Below are 25857 nucleotides of genomic sequence, written 5' to 3' on the forward strand. Positions count from 1 at the left end.
TACTCTCAAGCCACAAATCCATGCTAGAAAGAAGAAATTTTAGTAAGTTTTCAACTGCAACAAAGATACGAGGTTTGTAGTTTCAAAAGCTGACAAAACAGTGTCTCCAGGTAACTGTATGTCTCTGGGGCACTGGCGGGTCGACTTAAGCCAACAGTTTGTGATTGAGGGGGTGCAATGAATGGCCAATGAAGCTGTGCCAAAATTTCCTCAAAATCACTGCAACAGAAAAGTAACACATACATTTGAGTACATCACCACCAAATGATCACCAAATACCCATTGGAAAGCAAGTACCACAAAATATGGGTAGTAAATTCCCTACCTTGTAAGCTTGTCCTTGAGAATTTTATGCCAGAATTTAACTGTGGCTCTCATGAAACCAAGAAGATGAGTACAGGATGATTCCTGAAGTTTGATGTCAAGTTCTGCCATAGATACTAGAGTGGAGGCTGCCTCTGGTACATTATTGGTCATCAGATATTGCTGAATATTATCACTGTAAACAAAGTAAAGCAAAAAAATTTTTTCTTTTTGAGATGGAGTTCTCACTCTGTCACCCAGGCTGGAGTGCAGAGGCGTGATCTTGGCTCACTGTAACCTGTCTCCCGGGTTCAAGCGATTTTCCTGCCTCAGCCTCCCAAGTAGCTGGGATTACAGACGTGCCCCCCAACACCCAGCTAATTTTTTTGTATTTTTAGTAGAGACAGAGTTTCACCACGTTGGCCAGGCTGGTCTCAAACTCCTCATCTCAAATGATTCACCCGCCTCAGCCTCCCAAAGTGCTGGGATTATAGGCTTGAGTCACCATGCCCAGCTAAAAGCAAATTGAAAGAACAGATTGCTCAGAATAATTTCAAATTTGGAATAAGTTCCTCTTCATGTTTTATATAAAGTTATATTCAAGGAAGAATGAAGCACCACCCTGAGGTAGCCTTTGTTTTCTAACCTGATACCAAGGCCTCTCTGGGAGCCTAGAGTCCTCTACTTCTGCATTCTTCTAAAAGCAGCAGCCTGTAGCCTATGTTCTGGAGACCTCCCAGGACCTTTCCCTTCCTACTCCTCCTGACAGACCTGTTTTGTGCCACATTCCTGTGGACACCACTCATTTCTGATCAATCTGCCTTTTACAGAAGTCTTCAGTATCTTAATCCAAGGGAATAACATGGGTAGCATCTGGTAAGGTCAAGTACAATGTTCTTCAATTCTTACCTACTTTGCCTAGCTGAACTTGATTTCCCACTTCAAAGAAATGTAATTCCAATAAAAACTACCATGTTTAAGAAATGTACAGGGGCCAGACATGGTGGCTCATGCCTGTATCCTCAGCACTTTGTGAGGCCAAGGTGGGCGGATCATCTAAGGTCAGGAGTTCAAGACAAGCCTGGCCAATGTGGTGAAACCCCATCTCTTCAAAAAAAAAAAAAAAAAAAAGTACAAATATTACAGAAGAATTTCAAATGTACAAACACAGAATATAAGAGTATTGCTTTTTTATTTGATTTTTTTTTTTTTTTGAGACAGGGTCTCACTCTGTCACCCAGGCTGTCACTCAGGCTGCAGTGCAGTGGTACAATCACAGCTCATTGTAACCTCAGCCTCCTGGGGTTCAAGCGAGCCTCCTATCTCAGCCTCCCAAGTATCTGGGACTAGGGGTGCTCACCACACCGCCTAGCTAATTTTTTTTCTTTAACATAGATTAGATTTTGCCAAGGTGCTCAGACTCGTCTTGAACTTCAGGGCTCAAGTGCTCTGCCCAGCTCAGCCTCCCAAAGTGCTAGGATTACAGGTATGAGCTACCATGCCTGGCAGGAGTACTGCTTTCAAGGATGTAATGAAATAAATTTGCTCACAACACTAAAGCATAAATGACATTTACAGCATAGGAAAAGCCAGAGAAACAGGGTTCACTCAGAGTGATAGGGCTATACCTACAGTATCCAAGAAATAGAGCTAATATGAAGATACTAATTCTAACAAGAATAAACTACTTTTAAAAAAGACAATGTCCATCAGAATAAAATCAGGCCATTATGAAGAAATCTGGAGATGAAGAAAATCCCAGAAGCTCTAAAGGAAAGCTAGAAATAGAGATATTATTATAAGACCTCAGGAAAAGAACACATTATTAAAGAGAAAAAAATAACGGTGCTCTACTTGCTTATGAACTTGATCTACATTTCTAACATAAATCCCTCAGCGTATTTCCCTTACAAACAATTCAGATATCAGAAAAGGTTATCGAGGCCAAGCACAATGGCTCACGCCTATAATCCCAGCACTTTGGGAGGCCAAGACAAGTGGGTCACTTGAGGTCAGGAGTTTGAGACCAGCCTGGCTAACATGGTGAAACCCCCTCTCTACTAAAAATACAAAAATTAGCCAGGCATGGTGGCGTATACCTGTAGTCCCAGCTACTCAGGAGGCTGAGGCAGGAGAATGGCTTGAACCCAGGAAGCAGAGGTTGCAGTGAGCTGAGAAGATTGTGCCACTGCACTCCAGTCTGGGCAATAGAGCAAGAGTCCGTCTCAAAAAAAAATTTAAGAGAAATAAATTAAATTTAAAAAAAAATAAGGAAAGAAAAAAGTTATCAATAATCATAGTCCTATTTCAGTTAATCTATTACTTTGGCTACTACAAGAGTGAGGGTTTCAAATAACTTATTGTACTTAATAAAGTTATTAACATTGCCCCTTAATGGTATTTCCTTTCTCAGGGACAAGGAGAAAAGCAGTAAAATAAAGCAAGATTTAAAAAATTACTTTACGGCAATATAATTTATCTAAATAAGAAGGAGATGCTCTAAAAAGTAAACTTTTTAGTCAATTTCTAGAATCAACACTACAATCTTAGGCATATCAATTTATATGTAAAACTCATATATGCAAAACAAAGATTTCTATACTGTACTGATATGTTACATTCTTTAAAATTTTGGGAAATGTATGCAGTAAAAATAAATGCATAAAATATCCATAACAAACATAACATTATTACCTACGATACATTTGAAACAGAACATTAAAACCCTCAGATGACTTTTTCCCTCAGGCTTTTTAGGCAACAATGGTTACTGAACGCTTTGCAACAAGTACTAGTTAAAACAATCCAAGGATGGGACAGTACAATTTGGGCGGACTGGGGGACCTTATCATGAAACAAAAGAATCTACTAATCTAGGTGGAAATGTTACTTCAGGTTGTTTGAAAGGCAAAACTAGATACAATTAACCACCAGTGATAGCTATTCAACTCAAAAAGAACAAAGGTCAAGCCTTCCTTGTTTTTCCTACCCAGAGGTAGAATACCTCGTTATTCATCCAAGAATACTGTGTACCTCTTATGATTCCCATTGAAAAATATTCAAATTAGAAAGAAAGCAATCCATTATTAAGTGATCAGTTCTAAAAATTAAATAGGAATACCTATTACCAAACTATGTGTTTTATTAATCTGGCATTACAAAGAATAGTTTTTATCATGTGTTCATATTCCAGTTTTGAGACTTAAGTTTAACATACTTACATTACCTTCTTTCAAATGCTAATTAAGTTTCCTGAAAAGTTTATGTTCATTCACAATAAAGGAAAAGAAGCATTATCATGCTATTTTCATAACTGGTTAATTATTATAATCTTTAATTAACTCAATTATTTAATGGTACACATGCACTCTTTAAGACAGAAGCCTCAAAGGAAAATAGTAATTATGAGAACAAAGAGGCCCATTTTACCTTAGTTCTTCAATTTGTGAAATCCATTTAAGGTAAGCAAGATGACGTTCGATCTCTTCAATCTGGCTAATCATGGCTCCAAGATCGTCCATCCAAGGCTGTGCAGTCAGCAAATGGCTGTTAATTGCGCTGAAGAGATGAGTTTCCTGCTCCAGAAACTGATTAAGAAATTGCTTTGATTCTTCTGCATTTTTTAAGGCACTTTGAATTCTTTTAGGGATTTCTGATGAAACTGTAAGTACCTGACAAATAAAAGAAAAAAAAAATGAAAGAGAGAAAGAAGAGCAGCAATCAGATGAAGTTTTCTAATTTTTTTTTTTTTTTGAGAGGGGATCTCACTCTGTTGCCCAGGTTGGTGTGCAGTGGTGCCATCATACCTCACTGTAGCCTTGACTTCCTGGGCTCAAGCCATCCTCCCACTTCAACCTCCCCAGTAGCTGGGACTACACATATGCACCACTACATTTGGCTTTTCTTTTTTTTCTTTAAATATAAACAAGGTCTCACTATGTTTTCCAGGCTGTATGCAACCTTTTTTATTAGTTCATTCCCTTCAAAATACATATTTGTTGTAACAGACCTGGAAATCATCCATCAAAACCTTCAAAAGAAAGGTTTAATTTCTTCATCCCATACCAACCAAAGCCAAACATAAAATACTGTTTTATATACATATGAATGTCAGGAAGAAGTATGCCTTTGTGTTGAAAACAGTAAATGAAACAAAAAAAAATAAGTAAAAAATATATGCATACATACATATACACATACATGTATAGGAAGGGACCTAACACGCTGGCCCCTAGTAAGCATCTAGAGGTCTGCCTCGACAGGCTCAGCAGAGGATCCAGCGAGAGAAAACTTAGTAATACATGTTCTACCTACTAAATATTTTCCTTCAAAAGCAAACAAAGGGCCGAGCGCAGTGGTTCACACCTATAATCCCAGCACTTTGGGAGGCCGAGGTGGGCGGATTACTTGAGGTTTGGGAGTTTGAGACCAGCATGGCCAACATGGTGAAAGCCCATCTCTACTAAAAATACAAAAACTAGCCCAGCATGGTGGCATGCACCTATAATCCCAGCTACTAGGGAGGCTAAGGCAGGAGAATCACTTGAACCCAGGAGGAGGAGGTTGCAATGAGCCCAGACTATGCCACTGTACTCCAGCCTGGGTAACAGAGCGAGAGACTCTGTCTCAAAAAAAAAAAAAAAAAAAAAAAAAAAGCAAACAAAGATCTCATTCTAAAAGGCTGGGCATCTCTATTTTGCCAACATCCCCCAAGTGATTCTGAATTAAGGCCAGGCTAAGAACCACTGACTTGGTGGGATAATATCTAAGCAATACCTTTAGAAATGGCATTTACTGGCCAGTGCAATGACTCACACCTGTCATCCTAGCACTTTGGGGAGGCCGAGGCAGGGAGATCACTAGAGGTCAGGAGTTTGACACCAGCCCGGCCAACATGGCAAAAAATACAAAAACTAGACAGGCATGGTGGCACACGCCCATCATCCCCGCTACTCAGGAGGCTGAGGCAGGAGAACTGCTTGAACCTGGGAAGCAGAAATAACAGCGTAGATCGTGCCACTACACTCTAGCCTAGATGACAGAGAGAGATTCTATCTCAAAAAAATAAATACAAAAATTAGCTGGCTATGGTGGTACGCGCCTGTAATCCCAGCTACTCAGGAGGCTGAGGCAGGAGAATCACTTGAACCCGGAAGGTAGAGGCTGCAGTGAGCTAACGCCACCACACTGCAGCCTGGGTGACAGAGCAAGACTGTCTCCAAAAAAAAGAGAAAGAAAGAAAGAAAATGGCATATATTAAATGAACTTTTCTCATAGTATGTGGGAAAACATATATAATTATTATTAGTCATCAGCAAAATACAAAGAACATTATAGAATAATTTTCAATCAACAGTGATTACTTATTCTGTACCAGACACTGTGCTAGAAATATTCAGATAAACAAGATACAGCCCCTGTCCTTAAGGTCACTTTGGTATGTAAGACAGCTGCAGGCAAATAATTTCAACAGTGGGATTAATGCAATAAAATATACAGGCTATATTTAATGAATATGCATATTAATCACCTAGAGATCTTGTTATAATACAGATTCAGACATAGTAAGTCTGAAGTAAGACTGAGATTCTGCATTACTACGAAGCTCCCAATCTGCCTAAACTAAGATGGTGTCACCAAGAGTGGGAAAAATGGGGCCAGGCATGTTGGCTCATGCCTGTAACTCCAACGCTTTGGGAGGTTGAGGTGGGCAGATCACCTAAGATCGAGGATTCAAGACCAGCTTGACCAACATGGAAACACCCTGTCTCTAGTAAAAATACAAAAATTAGCTGGGCGTGGTGGCATAATTTACAGTAGCCTGTAATCCCAGCTACTCAAAAGTCAAGAGTTTGAGACCAGCCTAGCCAATAGGGTTAAACTATATCTCTACTAAAATTAAAAAAATTAGTCGAGCACGGTGGTGCATGCCTGCAGTCCCAACTACTCAGGAGGCTGAGGCAGGAGAATCACTTGAACCCAGGAGGTAGAGATTGCAGTGAGCCAAGATCATGCCATTGTACTCCAGCCTGGGCAACAAGAGTGAAACCCCATCTCCAAAAAAAAAAGTGGGAAAGAAGGGATGGACACCAGAGATGTTGAGGCAGAACTCAGATGACTTGGTGATAGGGACAGAGGATGATGACAAGGAATCCAGGACTCCTAGGCTTCAGTTCTGAGTGACAGGCAGATTGTGATGCCATTATCCAAACAAGAAAAATAAGCCTCTAAAAAATGGATCAGTAGTTTTGGACATGCTGAATTTAAGGTTCAATAAAGAACTTCAGCCAAATTTTCTGTGGTCATTAGGGAAACAAGCCTAATTACAGTGGATCAAAGATGAACAGCAAATTAGAAAGCAGAGATAGATAACAAAGGTTATTTCTGAAGCCTGACAACCAGAGGAAAGAACTAATACCTGCTAAAAGAAGAATGGTTTTTGTTTGTTTGTTTAGGTTTCATGGAAAAGACCTGTCTATGTCCGTATGCTGAAGGGATAGAACTGGTTGAGGAAAACAGGGTAAAATTATAAGAGTAACACAAATTCACTGAGGTGGCAGGTAGAACCTGGGGTATAAGGTCTGCCTTAGACTGATCCTCTGCTAAATGAAGAGGTAAAAAATGATGGCACAGGCCGGGCGCAGTGGCTTGTGCCTGTAATCCCAGTACTTTGGGAGGCCAAGGTAGGTGAATCATGAGGTCAGGAGTTCAACACCAGCCTGGCCAAGATGGTGAAACCCTGTCTCTACTAAAAAATACAAAAAATAGCCGAGTGTGGTGGCAGGTGTCTATAACTCCAGCTACTGAAGAGGCTGAGGCAGGAGAATCGCTTGAACCAAGGAGGTGGAGGTTGCAGTGAGCCGAGATCTCGCCGCCACTACACTCCAGGCTGGGTGACAGGGCGAGACTCCATCTCAAAAGAAAAAAAAAAAGATTGCATTTAAGTTTGTGGACTGTGGAATAGACTATTCAACAAACCGAATTCAATGCTACTAAACTCACACTATGCCTCTATTTTTTCTGCTTGGGAAAAGGAAAGGGCAGAAGGGACAGGTTAAGTAGATGTCTCAGAGAGAATTTGGAAGAACAGCTGAGGGGAGTACAGAGGAGTGGACCTTCCCATGGCAGGACTGCTGGCAGAGCTGAAGATTCAGCCAGAGTGGCAAACCACACACATAGGTTGGCATCAATCTACTCAGCTGTGACTTCCTCCAACTGGGCCCACAACAAACTGCCAGCAGGAGTGGAAAAGACAGACAAAGCCAGGCTAAACTTGGAGATTAGCAGTAGGTGTGGTGGGAAGACAGGAAGCTGTGGAGGCCTAAGGTAATGGGGACAGGAGAACATAAGATGACCAAAAAGCTGGAAATAACCCACAAAGAATTTACTTAACCTAATTTAGTAGCTATATGACAAAAGTATTTTATCTTTGACAAACACCCCATTCCAAGTAAAGGGGCCTACTTTTTTTTTTGTTTAAGCTTATACTCACTGGATTTTTAAAAAATTATTTAAGTAATATGTTCATTGTTAAAGGAAAAAACCTGCCGGGCGCGGTGGCTCACGCCTGTAATCCCAGCACTTTGGGAGGCCGAGGCGGGTGGATCACAAGGTCAAGAGATCGAGACCATCCTGGTAAACATGGTGAAACCCCGTCTCTACTGAAAATACAAAAAAAAATTAGCTGGGCATGGTGGCGCGTGCCTGTAATCCCAGCTACTCAGGAGGCTGAGGCAGAAGAATTGCCTGAACCCAGGAGGCGGAGGTTGCGGTGAGCCGAGATCGCGCCATTGCACTCCAGCCTGGGTAACAAGAGCGAAACTCTGTCTCAAAAAAAAAAAAAAAAAAAAAGGAAAAAGGAAAAAACCTATAAATGCATAAACATACCTATTTTTGAGACGGAGTTTCGCTTTTGTTGCCCAGGCTGAAGTGCGATGGCATGATCACAGCTCATGGCAACTTCTGCCTCCTGGGTTCAAGTGCTTCTCCTGCTTCAGCCTCCCGAGTAGCTGGGATTACAAGTGCCTGCCACCACACCTCGCTAATTTTTTTTGTTGTATTTTTAGTACAGATGGGGTTTCACCATGTTGGTCAGGCTGGTCTCCAACTCCTGGACCTAAGGTGATACACCTGCCTCAGCCTCCAAAAGTGCTGGGATTACAGGCATGAGTCAGCACGCTCAGCCTAAAAATATTTTTTAAATACATCGCTTGTCAACCACCCATCCAGAAATAACCATTATGTTATACTTCTTTTCACGTTTCCTACATGTGCATTTATTAAAATTTGAAATGTGACTGGGTATAGTGGCTCACATCTGTAATCCCAGAACTTTGGGAGGCCAAGGCGGGTGGATCACCTGATGTCTGGAGTTCAAGATCAGTCTTGCCAACATGGTGAAACTCCATCTCTACCTAAAGTACAAAATTAGCCAGAAGGGATGACGCATTCCTGTAATCCTAGCTGCGTGGGAGGCTAAGGCAGGAGAATCACTTAAACCCAGGAGGCGGAGGTTGCAGTGAGCCAAGATCGTGCCATTGCACTCCAGCCTGGGCAACAAGAGTGAAACTCCGCCTCAAAAAAAAAAAAAAAAAAAATCAAAATGGTGTTTAAACCATGGTATATATTTTTATATCCTATGAAATTATTTGCTTGTAAAAGCAATTCAGAAGTCACTGTTATGTTCACTAAAAACAGATTGAAAGGGAAAAAAAAGTCACTGTATGAAAAGCTATATAAAATGTTAGGTCTCAATATGTTTTCAAGACAAATCATATCAGCAGGAACTTTGTCTTTTACATAATTTGTAAAATAGGTAGTACACTGTAGGTCCTGAAATCCTCTTAAACAGTTTACAATAATTAGACTATTTGTCACATTCTGTATCTTTATAATTCCATATATAATAATGTTTACATTATATCATTGATATTATTTCAGTGAGGTTCAATACTTACTTGTTCTTCTAACTGCATTTTACTTTCTGTCATCTGTTCTATGAGTTTATCAAGTTTCTTTAAAGATTTAAGGTCATTTCCAACTTCCTTTTCTATGAATGCAGACACATAAGCGAGATCACCATTATCTGTACCTTCACTGACTTGTTTATTTCCAATAAGAACTGCAACATTTATGTCACCTAAAACAAATGAAAAACAATTACTCAACATCACTAAGTACTGCAGAGTTAAAGACAACATAAAAGATGTAAAAGCAGTGTATCTACCTTCAAAAGTTAATAATTTTGAAAGGCAATATGGCTCACACCTGTGATCCCAGCACTTTAGGAGGCTGAGGCAGGTGCATCATCTGAGGCCAGGAGTTCGAGGCTGGCCTGGCAAACATCGTAAATCCCCATCTCTAGCAAAAATACAAAAATTAGCTAGGCGTGGGGGCACATGCCTGTCGTCCCAGCTTTTCAGGAGGCCAAGGCAGAGAATCCCTTGAATCCAAGAGAAGGAGGTGGCAATGAGCCAAGATCATGCCACTGCACTCCAGCCTGGGCAACAGGGGAACTTGGTCTCAAAAAACAAAACCAAAGCAAAAAAAAAGTTAATAATTTAAAGAATCACACACACACACACACACACACACACAGAAATTACCAGATGAATAGCTCTAAAGCACTCTATCAACCAACTACTGCAAATGCTTAAGAGCTGAGGAAAGTATTAGAGTAAAGGAAAAATTCCTAAAGTGTGACCCAGTAACCAAAGGTTTCAATAGACAAGGCATAATACCTTTTCAAAATGTATAAGGAACCAGTGGTATAGTCTAGAGCAACATCAAAGGAAAACTCTTGTTTTAAAATAAAAAAAAAAAAAGGGCCGGGCACAGCAGCTCATGCCCATAATCCCAGCACTGTGAGAAGCCAAGGCAGGAGGATCACTTGAGCCTAGGAGTTGTAGAACAGCCTGGGTAACATACCAAGACTTCACGTAATAAAATTAGCCAGGCATGGTGGCGCGAACCTGTAGTCTCAGCTACTTGGAAAGCTGAGATGGGAGGACTGCTTGACCAGCCTGGGAGATTGAGGCTGCAGTGAGCCATGATGCACCACTATACTCCAGCCTGGACAACAGAGCGAGACCTCATCTCTTTTAAAAAAAAAAAAAAAAAAAAGTAAAAACGTTTTTAAGTTTCAATGTCATCGTACGAAGATATCTTTGTCAGAAACAGAAAAAAAATAAGAGAACAAATTACTAGGAAAAAGTAAAAATGACTAATGCAACCACTAAATAATATAGTCTACAGTGAAATTCTTTCCATGGCAAATAAACTACCTGTTTGATGACATTTAATAAGTGCAATACACATTGGATTTACACATTTAATGTATAATAATCTACTACTATGTACAGAGCTCACAATGTCTTTTTTTAATTTTAAGTAAAACAAGTGAGTTGTGGGTGTATTTGCAGACAATTGGAGGCAGGAAATGTTTTGTGAATGCTAAAGTTGCTGTACCTTAGGGAGGAAATTCTACCTTCACTTTTTCAAAAAAAATTACACCCACTGGGCATGGTGGCTCATGCCTATAATCCAAGCAATTTGGGAGGCCAAGGAGAGCTGATCACCTGAGGTCAGGAGTTCGAGATCAGTCTAGCCAACATGGTGAAACCCTGCCTCTACTAAAAATACAAAAATTGGCCAGGCGTGGTGGTACATGCCTGTAATCCCAGCTACTTGGGAGGCTGAGGCAGGAGAATCACTTGAACCCAGAGGCGGAGATTGCGGTGAGCCGCGATCTTGCTACTGCACTAAAGTGCAGTGCAGAAAATAGTATGAGAAAACAAATTAGTAGGAAAAAATCAAAATGACTAATGCAACCACTAGTTGCGAGACAGAGTGAGACTGGGTCTCAAAAAAAAAATTACTTGACATGTAACTATTCAAATGTGGCATTCTTGGTGAAATGACATTCTTCTAAATGACACACCAGTGATATGGGAGGTTTTTACGTGTCTCTTTTTCTATTTCTTGTAAACAGCACTCCTAATTGCAAAGCAGTTTGAGCCACAGAAAGAGGAACAAGGACAAAGTCCTTAATATGACAGTCTACATCTGTTATTTTATTAAAATGACAGCTCAGTAGGCATCAAACTACTTTTGAGGCATCTAAATGAGGCAAAGGTGGAAAGGGAAGGGTTTAACTCAAAGATACAGGGCACTCTCAAATCCTTCAAGAAAAAGGAGCTGATATGTGGCAGCTTTGACAGTCATGTGCTATGGACTGCTTAAAGCCTTCTTTCTGAGGCAGATTCTATCAGCAGCCATGTTAAAGGCAAGTCTTACTCCTAAGGGCCATGTGGTAATGTGAGCACCCTTTCTCTTACTGCTACTCCTTTCCAACTGTTTGCCATAGCAAAAGAATAAAAAAAATCCCCTGAGAGTAATCACATGCTTTTCCCCTTCATCTCCCAAAAAACGTCACTTCAGAACTCCCTAAAGAGTCCTTGATTTGCAATAAACTACCATTAAAGTAAAATGGCAAAAGTCCACATCCCTGACTTAGGGAGGCATATACTCCCGTCTTAGGGAGGAAAGGGTGGGACCGACCTTTTTTCCCCCTTTCCTGTCCAGTCCAAGATCCAGAACCCAAGTTATCCGTTGTGCTCTTCCCAGAGCAATTTTAAATTGCCAATTTACTGAAGATGAACTAAACAACTAGCATTTGCCTCCTTTGAACCTAATTAGTGTGGTGGTCATCTGTCCTACATCATGAGCCCCTCCAAATTCCTGGTGCTTAATAAAAGTTGATGTTTCATTAAAATCACAGGCAGGCCCCAATTACTCTCGGTTGCAGACCCTTGTAAGGCAGAGATCGGGCAGGACAGCTGGGAAGAAAGAGCTAAGGTGTTTGCAGCTGGCTTACTTTTCTCCTCGAGGTTCTTCCCTTCATCACCACTTTCAGAGCAGCACTAGAAAAGAACAGGTGTGACAAACACATTAAGGTTAAAGTCGTGGATGGAACTCATACCGGGCTCCCAAAGAGCACCCACTGGGGGCCAGAGAGGTTCCAGACGCTCTCCCCATTTCTGAGCGGCCAGGGCCCTCTACATCAGGTGCCCCAAAGTGCCACCTTCCTGGTGCCACCACTGCCACCTTCCCAGGAGGTCTGTCTTACCTCTGCAGCACCTGGAGTTACCTTGCCTGCCCACTAGGGCCACCTCCCTCGAGATCTGTCATCTCACCAGGGCCGCCAAAGTCACCTCACTGGAACTACCACCTCCTCTAGGCGGTCTTGCAAGGGCCTCTAACCTAAGCCGCCTAACCTAACAAGCTTACAGGGCCACCTCACCGGGACTACCTCCCCCGAGAGGTCTGTGCCACCCCAATGGGCCACCAATGTCCTTTCCCAGTGACGCCAGGGCCGTCTCACCGGGACTGCAGGAGAGGCGCCAATCTCGCCGACTGGTAGCATCTCGCCTCCGCGCGAGTCCTCGGCTCCATTCGCAGCCAGCGTGACCTGTGGAGTCCGCTAAGCCCAGCAACACACTGACCAGCTCAGCCTCGGAGGACGTAGGACTCAGCGCCACCGCGACTTCCTCTTGACGTCTCTCTGGTTTCTTCCTCTCAGCCCAGAGAGGCCTCTGGTTTCTTCCTCTCAGCCCAGCCGCCGGCCGTGCTCTATTCCTCCCCCTCCTGGCCGGAGGTCGGAACGGCAGCTCAGGAAGCGGGCACCCGCCCCCAAGGCGCTCCAGAGAAGAGATTCGATCCCTCCCAACCGCGGTAAAAGTCACTTTATTGACGCTGTTAATGATGGAACTTTAAGATAATCCTCTCTCTAAGTCTTTTTTGTTTTTCTTTTTTTTCTTTTTTTCGTTTACGAGATGGGGTTTCATCATGTTCGTCAGGCTGATCTTGAACTCCTGACTTCAGGTGATCTGCCCGCCTTAGCCTCCCAAGGTGCTGGGATTACAGGCGTGAGCCACCGCGCCCGGCCTATCTACGCCTTAAATTCAATATGAATCGTTTAAATTTCTATTTTAGACAATATCCAGATGTTCTGAGAATGTAGGGGGCTTGTTGACCAGGAGCTTCCGTGCAGGGTTATTTTGTTCGAATTTTTAGTTGGGGGTTTCCAATGAATGTCAGAGTCTTTAGATCTTTCTTTTAAGGTTGGTTAAGAGTCCCTAGAGATGGCTGCTAATATCCTGCCTAGAGGATGTAGTGGTGGTAAGAAGCGTTCTGGGAGCTGAATAAAGAGAACAGAGCATCTAACACGTATTTTGCCCAAAACCCAGTCTTTTACCAGGGAGGAGAAAAGGCAGTTACCTAGCAGCAAGGGGTGGGTAGCGGACCTGTGAACTGGACAGCCTCATAAACAAACTAACATGGAAGGTAGTACCGTAGAGACTAAAACAAATAAGGGGGAAAAAAGCAACCCCCAGAGGAAACAGAAACCATATGGTGAGAAGAAAAATCAAATATATTTCACTGAGATATATAATCGATACCCTGAGCTACAAATTACCATTGCAAGCATAAAACAAGAAAAGGATACTATTTTTTATATTACTTATTATGGGTACATAATCATATATATTTATAGTGTACATCTGATGTTTTTTCTTTTGTTTTGTTTTTTTGAGATGGAGTCTCACACTGTCACCCAGGCTGGAGTGCAGTTGTGCAATCCCAGCTCATTGCAACCTCTGCCTCCCAGGTTCAAGCGATTCTCCTGCCTCAGCCTCCTGAGTAGCTGGGATTACAGGCGCACACCACCACACCCAGCTAATTTTTTTTTTTTTTTGTATTTTTAATAGAAAGGGGTTTCACCATGTTGGCCAGGCTGGTCTTGAACTCCTGACCCCATGATTCGCCTGCCTTGGCCTCCCAAAGTGCTGGGATTACAGGCATGAGCCACCGCACCTGACCCACAGATGATGTTTTGATACAGGTATACAATATGTAATTGTCAAATCAGAATAACTGAGGTATCAATCACCTTGAGAACTTATTTCTTTATGTTAGGAACAGTCCAAGTCCACCCTTTATTTTAAAATAGGCAATAAATTATTGTTAACTGTTGTCACCCTGTTTTTTTCGTTGTTGTTGTTTGTTTTGGTTTTGGTTTTTTGTTTGCTTTTTGAGACAAGTTCTTGCTCTGTTGCTCAGGCTGGAGTGCAGCGGTGCAATCATAACTCACTGTAACCTTGAACTCCTGGGCTCAAGGGATCCTCCCACCTCAGCCTCCTGGGTAGCTAAGACTACACACTGGCACCACCATGCCTGGCTAACTTTTTTTTGTTGAGACAGTGACTCATTATGTTGCCCAAGCTGGACTCTATCTCCTGGGCTCAAGCAATTCTCCTGCTTTGGCCTCCCAAAGTGCTAGGATTACAGGCATGAGCCACAGCACCTGGCCCCTAATTGTATATTTGGACTCATTAATCATCCCTACTCTATGCCTTCCTCCACCCTACCCTTTCGGCCTTTGATAACAATCATTCTACTCTATCTCCATGAATTCAACTTGTTCAATGTTTAGCTCCCACATATGAGAGAAAAGGATACTATTTAAAAGGAGCATTGGCCGGGCACAGTGGCTCACTCCTGTAATCGCAGCACTTTCGGAGGCCGAGGCAGAACAAATCGCCTGAGGTCAGGAGTTCGAGACCAGCCTGGCCAACATGATAAAACCCCGTCTCTACTAAAAATACAAAAATTAGCCGGGTGTGGTGACAGGTGCCCATAATCCCAGCTACTCGGGAGGCTGAGGTAGGAGAATTGCTTGAACCCAAGAGGCAGAGGTTGCAGTGAGCCAAGATTGCACCACTGCACTCCAGCCTGGGCAACAGAGTGAAACCCTGTCTCAAAAATGAATAAATAAATAGATAAATAAATAGATAATAAAAGGAGCACTCACTAGTGAAAATGGGAATGGTAAAAATAAATAAAATAAAAACAGCATTCAGAGATGAAAAAACATAACAGCAGAAATGAAAAGTTCAAGAGTCAGAAGACAGGCCAGGCACAGTGGCTCACGCCTGTCATCCCAACATTTTGGGAGGCCAAGACAGGTGGATCACTTGAGGTCAGGAGTTCTAGACCAGCCTGGGCAACATGGTGAAATCCCGTTTCTACTAAAAATACAAAAAATCAGCTGGGCATGGTGGCCCATGAACCTGTAATCCTAACTGCTTGGGAGGCTGAGGCACAAGACTTGCTTGAACCCAGGAGACTTTTAATTTCTGCTGTCATATTTTTTGGCCGCTGAATGCTCTTTTTATTTATTTATTTATTTTCACCCTTCTCATTTTCACAAGTGAGTGCTCCCTTTATTATTTATTTGTTTATTTATTTGAGACAAGAGTCTCAGTCACCCAGGCTGGAGTGTATTGGCGAGATCTTAGCTCACGGCAACCTCTGCCTCCCAGGTTCGAGTGATTATCCTGTCTCAGCCTCCCAAGTAGCTGGGACTATAGGTGTGCACCACCAGACCTGGCTAATTTTTGTATTTTTAGTAGCAAAGGGTTTTCACCATTTTGGCTAGGCTGGTCTCGAACACCTAACCTCAGGTGATCTGCCCACTTCAGCCTCCCAAATTGCTGAGATTATAAGCATGAGCCACCACACCTGGCCAAAAACTAGACTTTACTTTTTTAGAGCATTTTAGGTTACAGCAAAATTGAGAGGAAGGTATAGAGATTTCCCATATACCCCTGAACTCACACGTGCATAGAATTCTGTACTTAATTAGTAAACTGTGAATCAAATGTGAGGTTAGAATAAAAATGTTTTTTTAACACTTGTAGTCAAGAATAAAAACATATTCAAGATCTGAAAAAATTTAGCTTTCATTTACTTCTTTTCTCAGGAAGCTACTGAAGGTTGTACTCCACTAAAATAAGAGAGTAAACCAAGAATAAAGAAGACATAGGCTATAGGAACCAGATTCAACACAGCAACAGAGACGCCCTGACAACAACTGTGGAACAGGCATAGATTAGCGCAGGTCAGGAGGGTCCGGCAGAGATAGATGAAACTAATAGAACACCTCATCTAAACCTCTGGAAGGGGGAGACTTACACAATCATTGGGGGTGGGGGGGGCTTGACCTAGTGATGAATAATAAACTAAGTTAATTATTAACTAGAGGAAAAACAAAAGCCATACAGAAGAGAAGTAATCATGGTTTCTTACTTGCCTAAAATGTGAATGGTATTTACGTAGTCATAATGAAGTAAACATAAATCCACAAAAAAGTACAATATAATTCTGCTGCGAAGATGAAAGGATGGAAAGTTTGGTGGAGAAAGGGGAAGGAAAGAGAGCTAAATCTTCATTTTCCATTAAGTGAATTCAGTAAATAATGCCTAAAAGTGAAAAATCAAGAAATAATACGAACACATTGTATGGAGATATTAAGATAAATATCAAAATAATGAATTAAAAGAGGTGAAATGGGCCAGTCACGGTGGCTCGCACCTGTAATCCTAGCACTTTGGGAGGCTGAGGTGGGTGGATCACTTAAGGTCCAGAGTTTGAGACCAGTCTGGCTAACATTGCAAAATCCTGTCTCTACTAAAAATGCAAAAATTAGCCGGCCATGGTGGCATGCACCTATAGTCCCAGCTAATTGAGAGGCTGAAGCAAACGAATAGCTTGAACCTGGGAGTCAGAGGCTGCAGTAAGCCAAGATCATGCCGTTGCACTCCAACCTGGTCACAGCGCAAGACTCCATCGAAAGGAAAAAAAAGAGGTGAAATATGACTGCCTTTGAGAAGGCGGAAACAAGTGAGGGCTGAAGTGGGAATACAGTCCCTGCTGCTTCACTGCAAACCTTACAAAGTGTCCACAGAATCATTTGCCTCTAAATTACAACAATTACTCTGATAACAATTAAAAATGAAATTAAAGGAGAAAAAAGATTGTCCTAAACCCAAATTTTGGCTTCTGAAAAATCCACTTTCTGATAAAGGAAATATACAGGGAAATAAATAATTTAAGATTAAATGTATAGTTTTGACAACAGAAATGTTTGCAATGACTGAGGGATCACAGAAAACAGTGAACTACTATCTGAGGCATGGAGAAAGGCATCAGAGTGGACAGCATAGTAGGCAATAATAACGATGAAGGAAGAGAGAAAGTGTGTGTGATAGGCACTTACAATCTATAGGGTGGGGTGGAGTTAAAAGCTGAATACTGTAGGTTATACATAATAGACACGTTAGAATGGAATTTTTTACTCAAGGAGAACATTCAGCTGTTAAATGTTTTGTTTTGTTTTGTTTTTTTGAGAGTCTTACTCTGTCACCCAGGCTGGAGTATAGTGGTAATGTCTCGGCTCACTGCAACCTACGTCTCTTAGGTTTAAGCGATTCTCTTGCCTCAGCCTCCTGAGTAGCTGGGACTATATGTACCCGCCACCATGCCTGGCTAATTTTTGTATTTTTAGTAGAGACAGGGTTTCACCATGTTGGCCAGGCTGGTCTTGAACTTCTGACCTCGTGATCCACCCACATCGACCTCCCAAACTGCTGGGATTACAGGCGTGAGACACTGCACCTGGCCTCAACAGTTAAATGTTTATTAGAGGAAGTTGGTACTGGGAAGAGGTTTTGAACACTTCTGTGTTATTTTAACCAAAAAATAAAGAGTTGCCCATTTTGGAAAACAGAAAATTAAAAATGCATGTTTCACTTGTACTCTGTCTTAGGCAGTTTTGGCTGAAATGCAAAAAGGGTAAAGTTTGGCTAACGGCCAAAGAAATGTGAAAAATCTTTCCTCTAAATGTGTTTATGAAGAGTTGGGCTGCACTCTCAGATTTTTTTTTTCTCTCTCTCTCATCAGGCTGGAGTGCAGTGGTGTGATCTCAGCTCACAGCAACCTCCGCCTCCCAGGTTCAAGCGATTCTCCTGCCTCAGCCTCCCGAGTAGCTGGGACTACAGGTGTCCACCCCTACGCACAGCTAATTTTTGTATTTTAAGCAGAGACGAGGTTTCACCATGTTGGCCAGGATGGTCTTGATCTCTTGACCTTGTGATGCGCATGCCTAGGCCTCCCAAAGTGCTGGGATTACAAATGAGAGCCACTGTGCCTAGCCTCTCAGGAATTTTTTTTTTAAGACTTTACTTTTTTAAAGCAGTTTTAGGTTACAGCAAAATTGAGAGGAAGGTATAGAGATTTCTCATATACCTCCTACTTCACATGTGCATAGCCTCTCCCCAACAAAAGTGGTATATTTGTTATAATTGATGACCCTACATTGACACATTATCACCCAAAGTCTGTATTTTACATTAAGGCCCACTCTTGCTGTTATAGATCAGCAGTCTCCAACCTTTTTGGCACCAGGGGCTGGTTTCATGGAAAGCATTTTTTCCTCGGACTAGGGGGTAGAGATGGTTCCAGGATGAACCGTTTTCAGGTCATCAGGCATTAGATTCTCATAAGGAGCATTGCAACCTAGATCCCTCACATGTGCAGTTCACAATAGGGTCCTCACTCCTATCAGAATGTAATCCTACCCCTGATCTGTCAGGAGGTGGAGCTCAGGCAGGAATGCTGCACTGTAGCCTGGTTCCCAACAGGCCAGTGACTGGTACTGGTCCACAGCTCGAGGGTTGGGGATGCTGTTGTAGATTTTATGGGCTTAAAGAAATGAATCATGACATGTGGCCACCATTACAGTATCATACAGAGTAGTTTCACTTCCCTAAAAATTCTCTGTGCTCCACCTATTCATCCTTCCTTTTCTCCTAAGCCCTGGCAACCACTAATTTTATTACTGTATTCATAGTCTTGCCTTTTTCAGAATGTCATTTAGTTGGATTAACATAGTGCCCTTTTCAGATTAGTGTTTTTGTTTGTTTGTTTGTTTGTTTTTTAGACAGAGTCTTGCTCTGTCACTGGAGCGCAGCTACTACTGCTGGAGTGCAGTAGCTCCATCCCAACTCACCGAAACGTCTGCCTCCCAGGTTCAAGCCATTCTCTTACCTCAGCCTCGAGTAGCTGGGATTACAGGTGTGTACCACTGCACCCAGCTAATGTTTTACACTTTCAGTAAAGATCGGGTTTCACTGTGTTGGCCAGGCTGCTCTTGAACTCCTGAGCTTAAGTGATCCACCTGCCTTGGCCTCCCAAAGTGCTGGGATTACAGGCATGAGCCACCGTGCCCGTGACCAGTCCAGATAGTTTTCTTTCTTTCTTTCTTTCTTTTTTTTAAGACAGGGTTTCACCATGTTGGCCAGGCTGGTCTTGAACTCCTGACCTCAGGTGATCCGCCTGCCTCGGCCTCCCAAAGTGCTGAGATTACAGGTGTGAGCCACCGCGCCTGGCCCAGAGTTTTCTTTCACTTGGTAATATGCATTTAAGGCCCGGTGCGGTGACTCACGCCTGTAATCCCAGCACTTCGGGAAGCAGAGGAGGGAGTATCACCTAAGGTTGGGAGTTTGAGACCAGCCTGACCAACATGGAGAAAATCCATCTCTACTAAGAACACAAAATTAGCTGGGTGTGGTAGCACATGCCTGTAATCCCAGGTACTCAGGAAGCTGAGGCAGGAGAATCACTTGAACCCAGGAGGCGGAGGTTGCTGTGAGCAGAGATCGCACCATTGCGATATATATGCATTTAAGTTTCCTCCATGGTTTTTCATGGATTGCTAAGATCATTTCTTTTTGGTGCCAAATAATATTCCATTGTTTGAATATAGCACAGTTTATTCACCAGCAGAAGGACTTCTTGGTCCTTAAGTTTTGCCAATTATGAATAATGCAGCTATAATGATACACGTGAAGATTTTTGCATGAACATAGTTATCCTCTCCTTTAGGTAAATACCAAGGAGTGTAACTGCTGAATTGTATGGGTGATAGTTTATTTAATTTTGTAAAACAAAACAAAGCAAAACATATTAGGCAGGGCGTGGTGGCTCATGCCAGTAATCCCAGCAGTTTGGGAGGCCTAAACAGGCAGATCGCTCGAGATCAGGAGTTCCAGGCCAACAGTGAAAAGTCTGTCACGAGGTTGCTGCGAGCCGAGATCACGCCACTGCACTCCAGCCTGGCGACGGAGAAAGACTCTGTCTCAAAAAGAAAAGAAAAGTCTGTCTCTACGAAAAATACAAAAAAAATTAGCCTAGTGTGATGTTGAGTGCTTGTAGTCCCAGCTACTAGGGAGGCTGATGCAGGAGAATCGCTTCAACCCGGCAACAGAGTGAGACTCTCTCTCAAACAAAACAAAACAAACTATTAGAGGCTGGGCACGGTAGCTGACTACTGTAATCCCAGCACTTTGGGAGGGTGAGGAGAGCGGATCACGAGGTTAGGAGTTCGAGACCAGCCTGGTCAACATGATGAAACTCTGTCTCTACCAAAAGTACAAAAAATTAGCCGGGCATGGTGTTGGACGCCTGTAGTCCTGCCCAGCTATTCCGGAGGCTTAGGCAGGAGAATCGCTTGAACTCAAGAGGCAGAGGTTGCAGTGAGCCAAGATGGCGCCATTGCACTCCAGCCTGGACAAAGAGCGAGACTTCATCTTGAAAAACAAAGGAGCGGGGCGCGGTGGCTCACGCCTGTAATCCCATCACTTTGAGAGGCCGAGGCGGGTGGGTCACGAGGTCAAGCAATCGAGACCATCCTGGTCAACATGGTGAAACCCCGTCTCTACTAAAAATACAAAAATTAGCTGGGCATGGTGGCGCACGCCTGTAGTCCCAGCTACTCGGGAGGCTGAGGCAGGATAATTGCTTGAACCTGGGAAGCGGAGGTTGCGGTGAGCTGAGATCGCGCCATTGCACTCCAGTCTGGGTAACAAGAGCGAAACTCCGTCTCAAAAAAAAAAAACAAAAACAAAAACGAAAAACAAAGGAAAAATAAAAAGCCAAACTATCAGAGCCTAGGCAACATAGTGAAACCTTGTCTCTACCAAAAATAAAATTAAAAAAAAATTTTTTTTTTAAATTAGTCTGGGTGTGTTGGGGTGTACCTGTAGTCACAGCTACTCGGGAGTCTGAGGTGGGAGGATTGCTTGAGCCTGGGAGGTCGAGGCTGCGCTGAGCTGTGTTCACGCCACTGCACTCCAGCCTGGGCGGCAGAGGGAGACTGTCAAAACAAAAACAAAAACAAACCTATGATCAGGTTTCTTGAAGCAGATCCTATGGGGAGCCATCAAGCTAGAACGGTAGGAAGTAGCAAGATGGTGCGCTTAGATCCACTACATTTCCAGATCAAATATTGTTTAGGGTCTAAACAATATTTAGACCCTAAAGTGATTCTCTTTTCATTACTGTTAACTGCGTGGTCAGTGCAACATGAAAAGGCGACAACCATGTGGAGGAAACACTTCTTAGAATATAATAACACCAAAGGAGGCAATCGCTGTCTTAGACTTCTTAAAGATCTAAAGGTCTCTTAGATGCTTGGTGAAATCGCTTTTTGCCGTAGGTGCGACCCAGGCGCGGCCGCGTGGGAGGTCCAGGGTGAGCGCGCTCAGGCTGGGCGTACGCGTGGGGGTGCTCTCTGGCTCGCCGACCTCTCCGAGGGGGTGGGGCGGGGGAGGGGCCAGCGGTGGGGAGCGGGCTCCACCCCCAGGGCGGGTCCGGCCGGGCCGCGGCGCGTCGCAGCGCCGCACGTGTGCGAGCCCGGTCGCCGGTGAGTCCGCGCGAGCGCATCGGGTCCCTGGCGCGGAACGCGCTGCTTTTGCCCGGCCGCCTTAGTCGCTGACTCCTCCGAGTGGCCCCCGCCGCCCTCCTGCGCCCCGAGCGGAGCGCAGGCTACCTCACCGCCCGGCCCACGCCGCGCCCGCGCTCCCAGGCTCCGGGTAAGTGCGCGGCCTCCCTGCGGCCGCTGGGGCTCCTCGGGCCCCAGCCCCAGCCCCAGGGCTCCGCCCCGAGAGGCAGTGCGGACTGGGAAGGCGGCCCCGCAGTGGTCGGAGCCCGCGGCGCCTCCATTACGGATCGCGCCTGCTGGAGCGTGGCTGGAACTCCGGGAGTCCTGCGCTTCGGCGGTGCAGGCGCCGCGTCCTGCTCTCCGCTCCCCCTGCCCTTCGCCCTCCGCCCTCCGCCCTCTGTCCGGCCCGTCGTCAGGGGGCGCCGGGCTCGCGCGCTCCCCTCCTCCCTGCGCGGCGCTGTCCCCCGGGAGGCCTCTTCCCACTCCTCCCTTTTTTTGCCCCGGACGCTCCCTAAACTCTTGTCCCTCCCTCAGAAGAAAACCGGTCTTTTCCCTGAATCCCTTCACGGTGCCACTGCTTCCCCCCGCCTGCCTTCTGTGGGTCCAGCCCAGGTGTTCCGCCCTGTGTCCTGCGTCGCCCCTCACTGGGAGCCTACTGTGCGCCACGCGGGCTCTGGGGACTGCTTGCTTTGTATACATTTCCCAGAGTAGGAGTGGACTGGCTGCGGACTAAGAGTGCTTTCTCCAGCCCTCAAGCTGGGTGAAAGCTTTACGAGCGGATGGAGGTCCTGCTGTGCAGGCTGAAACTCGAGTCCTCCCAGTCAGCTGTGTGCCAAGGGGTTTAGAAGCACACCTTCGTTGCCTGCTGAATAGGGTTGGCAAAAAATTTAGTTTTTCAAATATTTGGTCCCGTCAAACCACCTTTTTTTTCCATTCCAAAAATAAAAGGTTACTAAGGGATTCCCTCCCCCATCCTCGAGCCTCTAATCATCTGTGAAATGAGTATGCCCCAATGGACTGTACAACCCTATTGAAAAGGAGATTAGGCAATCATTGTTTTCAATCATTAGGAAAGTAGCCAACAGTACGTACTTAACAACTCCCTGTGAACATGTTCTTGTTTTATATATATATATATTTTTTGAGACAGTTTCACTCTTGTTGCCCAGGCTGGAGTGCAGTGGCGTGATCATAGCTCACTGCAGCCTTGAACTCCTGGGCTCAAGCAATCCTCCCACGTAGCTGGGACTATAGGCATGTGCCACCACACAGTGTCTCGCTGTGTTGCCCAGGCTGGCCTCAAACTCCTGACCTTAAGCAGTCCTCCTGCCTTGACCTCCCAAAGTGCTGGAATTACGGGCCTGAGTCACCATACCCGGCCTTGAACCACCACACCCGGCCTTGAACATATCTTTATTTATTGATTTTTTTTTTTTTTTTTTTTTTTTTAGAAAGTGATTTATTTAAAGAGAGAGAGAAACAGGAGTATTGATTTTTTTTATTTTTATTTTTTACCTCTCAGTACAGTGGTAAGGATGATTTATTTTTTTAGGTGGAGTGGAGTCTTGCTCCATCTCCCAGGCTGGAGTGCAGTGGCACTATCTTGGTTCACTGCAATCTCCACTTCCTAGGTTCAAGCGATTCTCTTGCCTCAACCTCCCATGTAGCTGGGATTACAGGTCCACGCCACCACTAATTTTTAATTAGCACGCCCAGCTAATTTTTTTGTTTGTAGTAGAGACCAAGTTTCACCATGTTGGCCAAGCTGGTCTCCAACTCCAGACCTCAGGTGATCCATCCATCTGTCTCAGCCTCCCAAAGTGTTGGGATTACAGGTGTGAGGCACCACACCCAGCCTTGAACATGTCTTTTGATAGAGGCAGGGGCATGCAGGTACTGTATTAATGAAACAGCATTTTTCCTTACCTAGAAGAGAGAGAGAGCAATCCAGCTGGTCATACTGTTGACTAGGGGTTTTGCTGTGGTTTCCAGTCCTTTGCACGTGCTTTTTGGGCTGCCTGGAACTTGCCTCACACACGTCTTTTCCTCTCTGGTTCTTCCTTGTCTTTGCTCAGAAGTCTCCTTAGATAAGGCATCACTGAAGAGCACCTCTCTTACTCTCAACCCTTTACCCTGCTTTAATTGTTTGGAGCTTGCGTGTACTGAGATTAATTTTATTTTGTTCTCAGATATATTCTCAAATACATTGTAAGCTCCGTGAAGACAGGAAATTTACCTTTTCCTCCAGTGCCTACAACAACGCCAGACACATAGGATACTTGCTCAATAAATATTTGCAGATCCCAGCACTTTGGGAGGCCAAGGTGGGCAGATCACCTGAGGTCGGGAGTTCGAGATCAGCCTGACCAACATGGAGAAACCTTGTCTCTACTAAAAATACAAAGTTAGCCTGGCATGGTGATGCATGCCTGTAGTCCCAGCTACTTGGGGGTCTAAGGCAGGAGAATTGCTTGAAACCGGGAGGCAGAGGTTGCAGTGAGCCGAGATCGCGCCATTGTACTCCAGCCTGGGCAACAAGAGTGAAACTCCATTTCAAGAAAAAAAAAAAATTGCAGAACGAATGACCCTCAGACTTAATGCTTTTGCATATTAGGATGTAGTGTGCCTGCCAGGCCCGGTGCTGTCATGCCTGTAATCCCAGCACTCTGGTAGTCTGAGGTGGGCAGCTTGCTTGAGGTCAGGAGTCCAAGACCATCCTGGCCAACATGGCGAAACACCCTCTCTACTAAAAATAGAAAAATTAGCTGGATGTGGTGGCCCATGCCTGTAATCCCAGCTACTCAGGAGGCTGAGGCAGAGGAATTGCTTGAACCCAGGAAGTGGAGGTGGAATGAGCTGAGATTCACCACTGTACTCCAGCCTGGGCAGCAGAGCAAGACTCCATCTCAAAAAAAAAAAAAAGAATATAGCGTGTTCTCTGTGCCCTGCCCTAAAGAAAATGCTCACTACCGTGAGAGCTAGAAAAACTTGTAGGAGATGGAGGAAAGATGTATTTAAAAAGTGAAAGCTATGGATGGTTTTGAAATATGTTGATAGGATTAAGACTAATGGCTGCTTTTCTGATGTTTATTTTGGAGGAATTAATAAGGGACTGTTTGGCCTGGGCAGTGGCACACACTTGTAATCCCAGCCAAGGTAGGGTGGATCACTTGATCTCAGGAGTTTGAGACCAGCAGGCAACATGGCAAAACCCTAGCCCTACAAAAAATACAAAATTTAACCAGATGTGGTGGCATATGCCTGTAGTCCCAGTTACTTGGATGGCTGAAATGGGAGGATCACTTGAGCTGGGAGATCGAGGCTGCATTGAGCCCGGATCACACCAGTGCACTCCAGCCTGGGTAACAGAGTGAGATCCTATCTCAAAAATAAATAAACAAGGGACTTTGCTAGTGTTATATTAAAAATTTGAAAATGCTAAGCCTAATTTTTGTTGTAGGTGTAGAGGATTTTATTATTTATTTATTTGGGACAGGGTCTCTGTCACCCAGGCTAGAGTATAGAGGCACTGTCATGGCTTACTGCAGCCTCGACCTCCTGGGCTCAATTTTTATTGAGATAGTTTCGCTTTTGTTGCCCAGTTTGGAGTGCAATGGCACGATCTCGGCTTACCGCGACCTCTGCCTCCTAGGTTCAAGCAATTCTCCTGCCTCAGCCTCCCAGGTAGCTGGGATTACAGGCATGTGCCACCATGCCCAGCTAATTTTTTTGTATTTTTAGTAGAGATGGGGTTTCTCCATGTTGGTCAGGCTGGTCTTGAACTTCCAACCTCAGGTGATCCGCCCACCTCGGCCTCCCAAAGTGCTGGTATTACAGGTGTGAGCCACCTCGCCCGGCCCCGGCTTTTTTTGTGTGTGTATGTGTGTGGTTTTAGTAGAGACAGGGTTTCAACATGTTGGTCAGGCTGGTCT

General features: G+C 44.2%; 2 protein-coding genes across 3 annotated transcripts in view; one reads left to right on the forward strand and one right to left on the reverse strand.

The window, feature by feature from the left end:
- The window catches only part of RINT1 (RAD50 interactor 1), a 33352-nt gene extending 20490 nt beyond the window's left edge, over positions 1 to 12862 (reverse strand). For both annotated transcript variants that reach the window (XM_064374617.1, XM_012456303.3), the window contains exons 1-6: positions 12686 to 12862; positions 12179 to 12224; positions 9261 to 9442; positions 3733 to 3974; positions 326 to 499; positions 70 to 219 (exon numbers count right to left, since the gene is read on the reverse strand). Coding sequence is in view for 1 of the 2 variants with exons in the window: in XM_012456303.3 (XP_012311726.3) it covers positions 70 to 219; positions 326 to 499; positions 3733 to 3974; positions 9261 to 9442; positions 12179 to 12224; positions 12686 to 12727 (836 nt within the window). In the remaining variant the exon portion in view is untranslated. The remainder of the gene's footprint in view (positions 1 to 69; positions 220 to 325; positions 500 to 3732; positions 3975 to 9260; positions 9443 to 12178; positions 12225 to 12685) is intronic.
- An 8997-nt stretch (positions 12863 to 21859) lies between these two features.
- PUS7 (pseudouridine synthase 7) overlaps positions 21860 to 25857 on the forward strand; it is a 63306-nt gene continuing 59308 nt past the window's right edge. Inside the window, exon 1 of the mRNA XM_064374649.1 lies at positions 21860 to 22076. The gene's annotated coding sequence lies outside the window, so the exon portion shown is untranslated. The remainder of the gene's footprint in view (positions 22077 to 25857) is intronic.

The sequence above is a fragment of the Aotus nancymaae genome, unplaced genomic scaffold, assembly GCF_030222135.1.
Source record: "Aotus nancymaae isolate 86718 unplaced genomic scaffold, 86718_ANA_hifiasm-v0.15.2.pri h1tg000002l, whole genome shotgun sequence".
NCBI lineage: Eukaryota > Metazoa > Chordata > Mammalia > Primates > Aotidae > Aotus > Aotus nancymaae.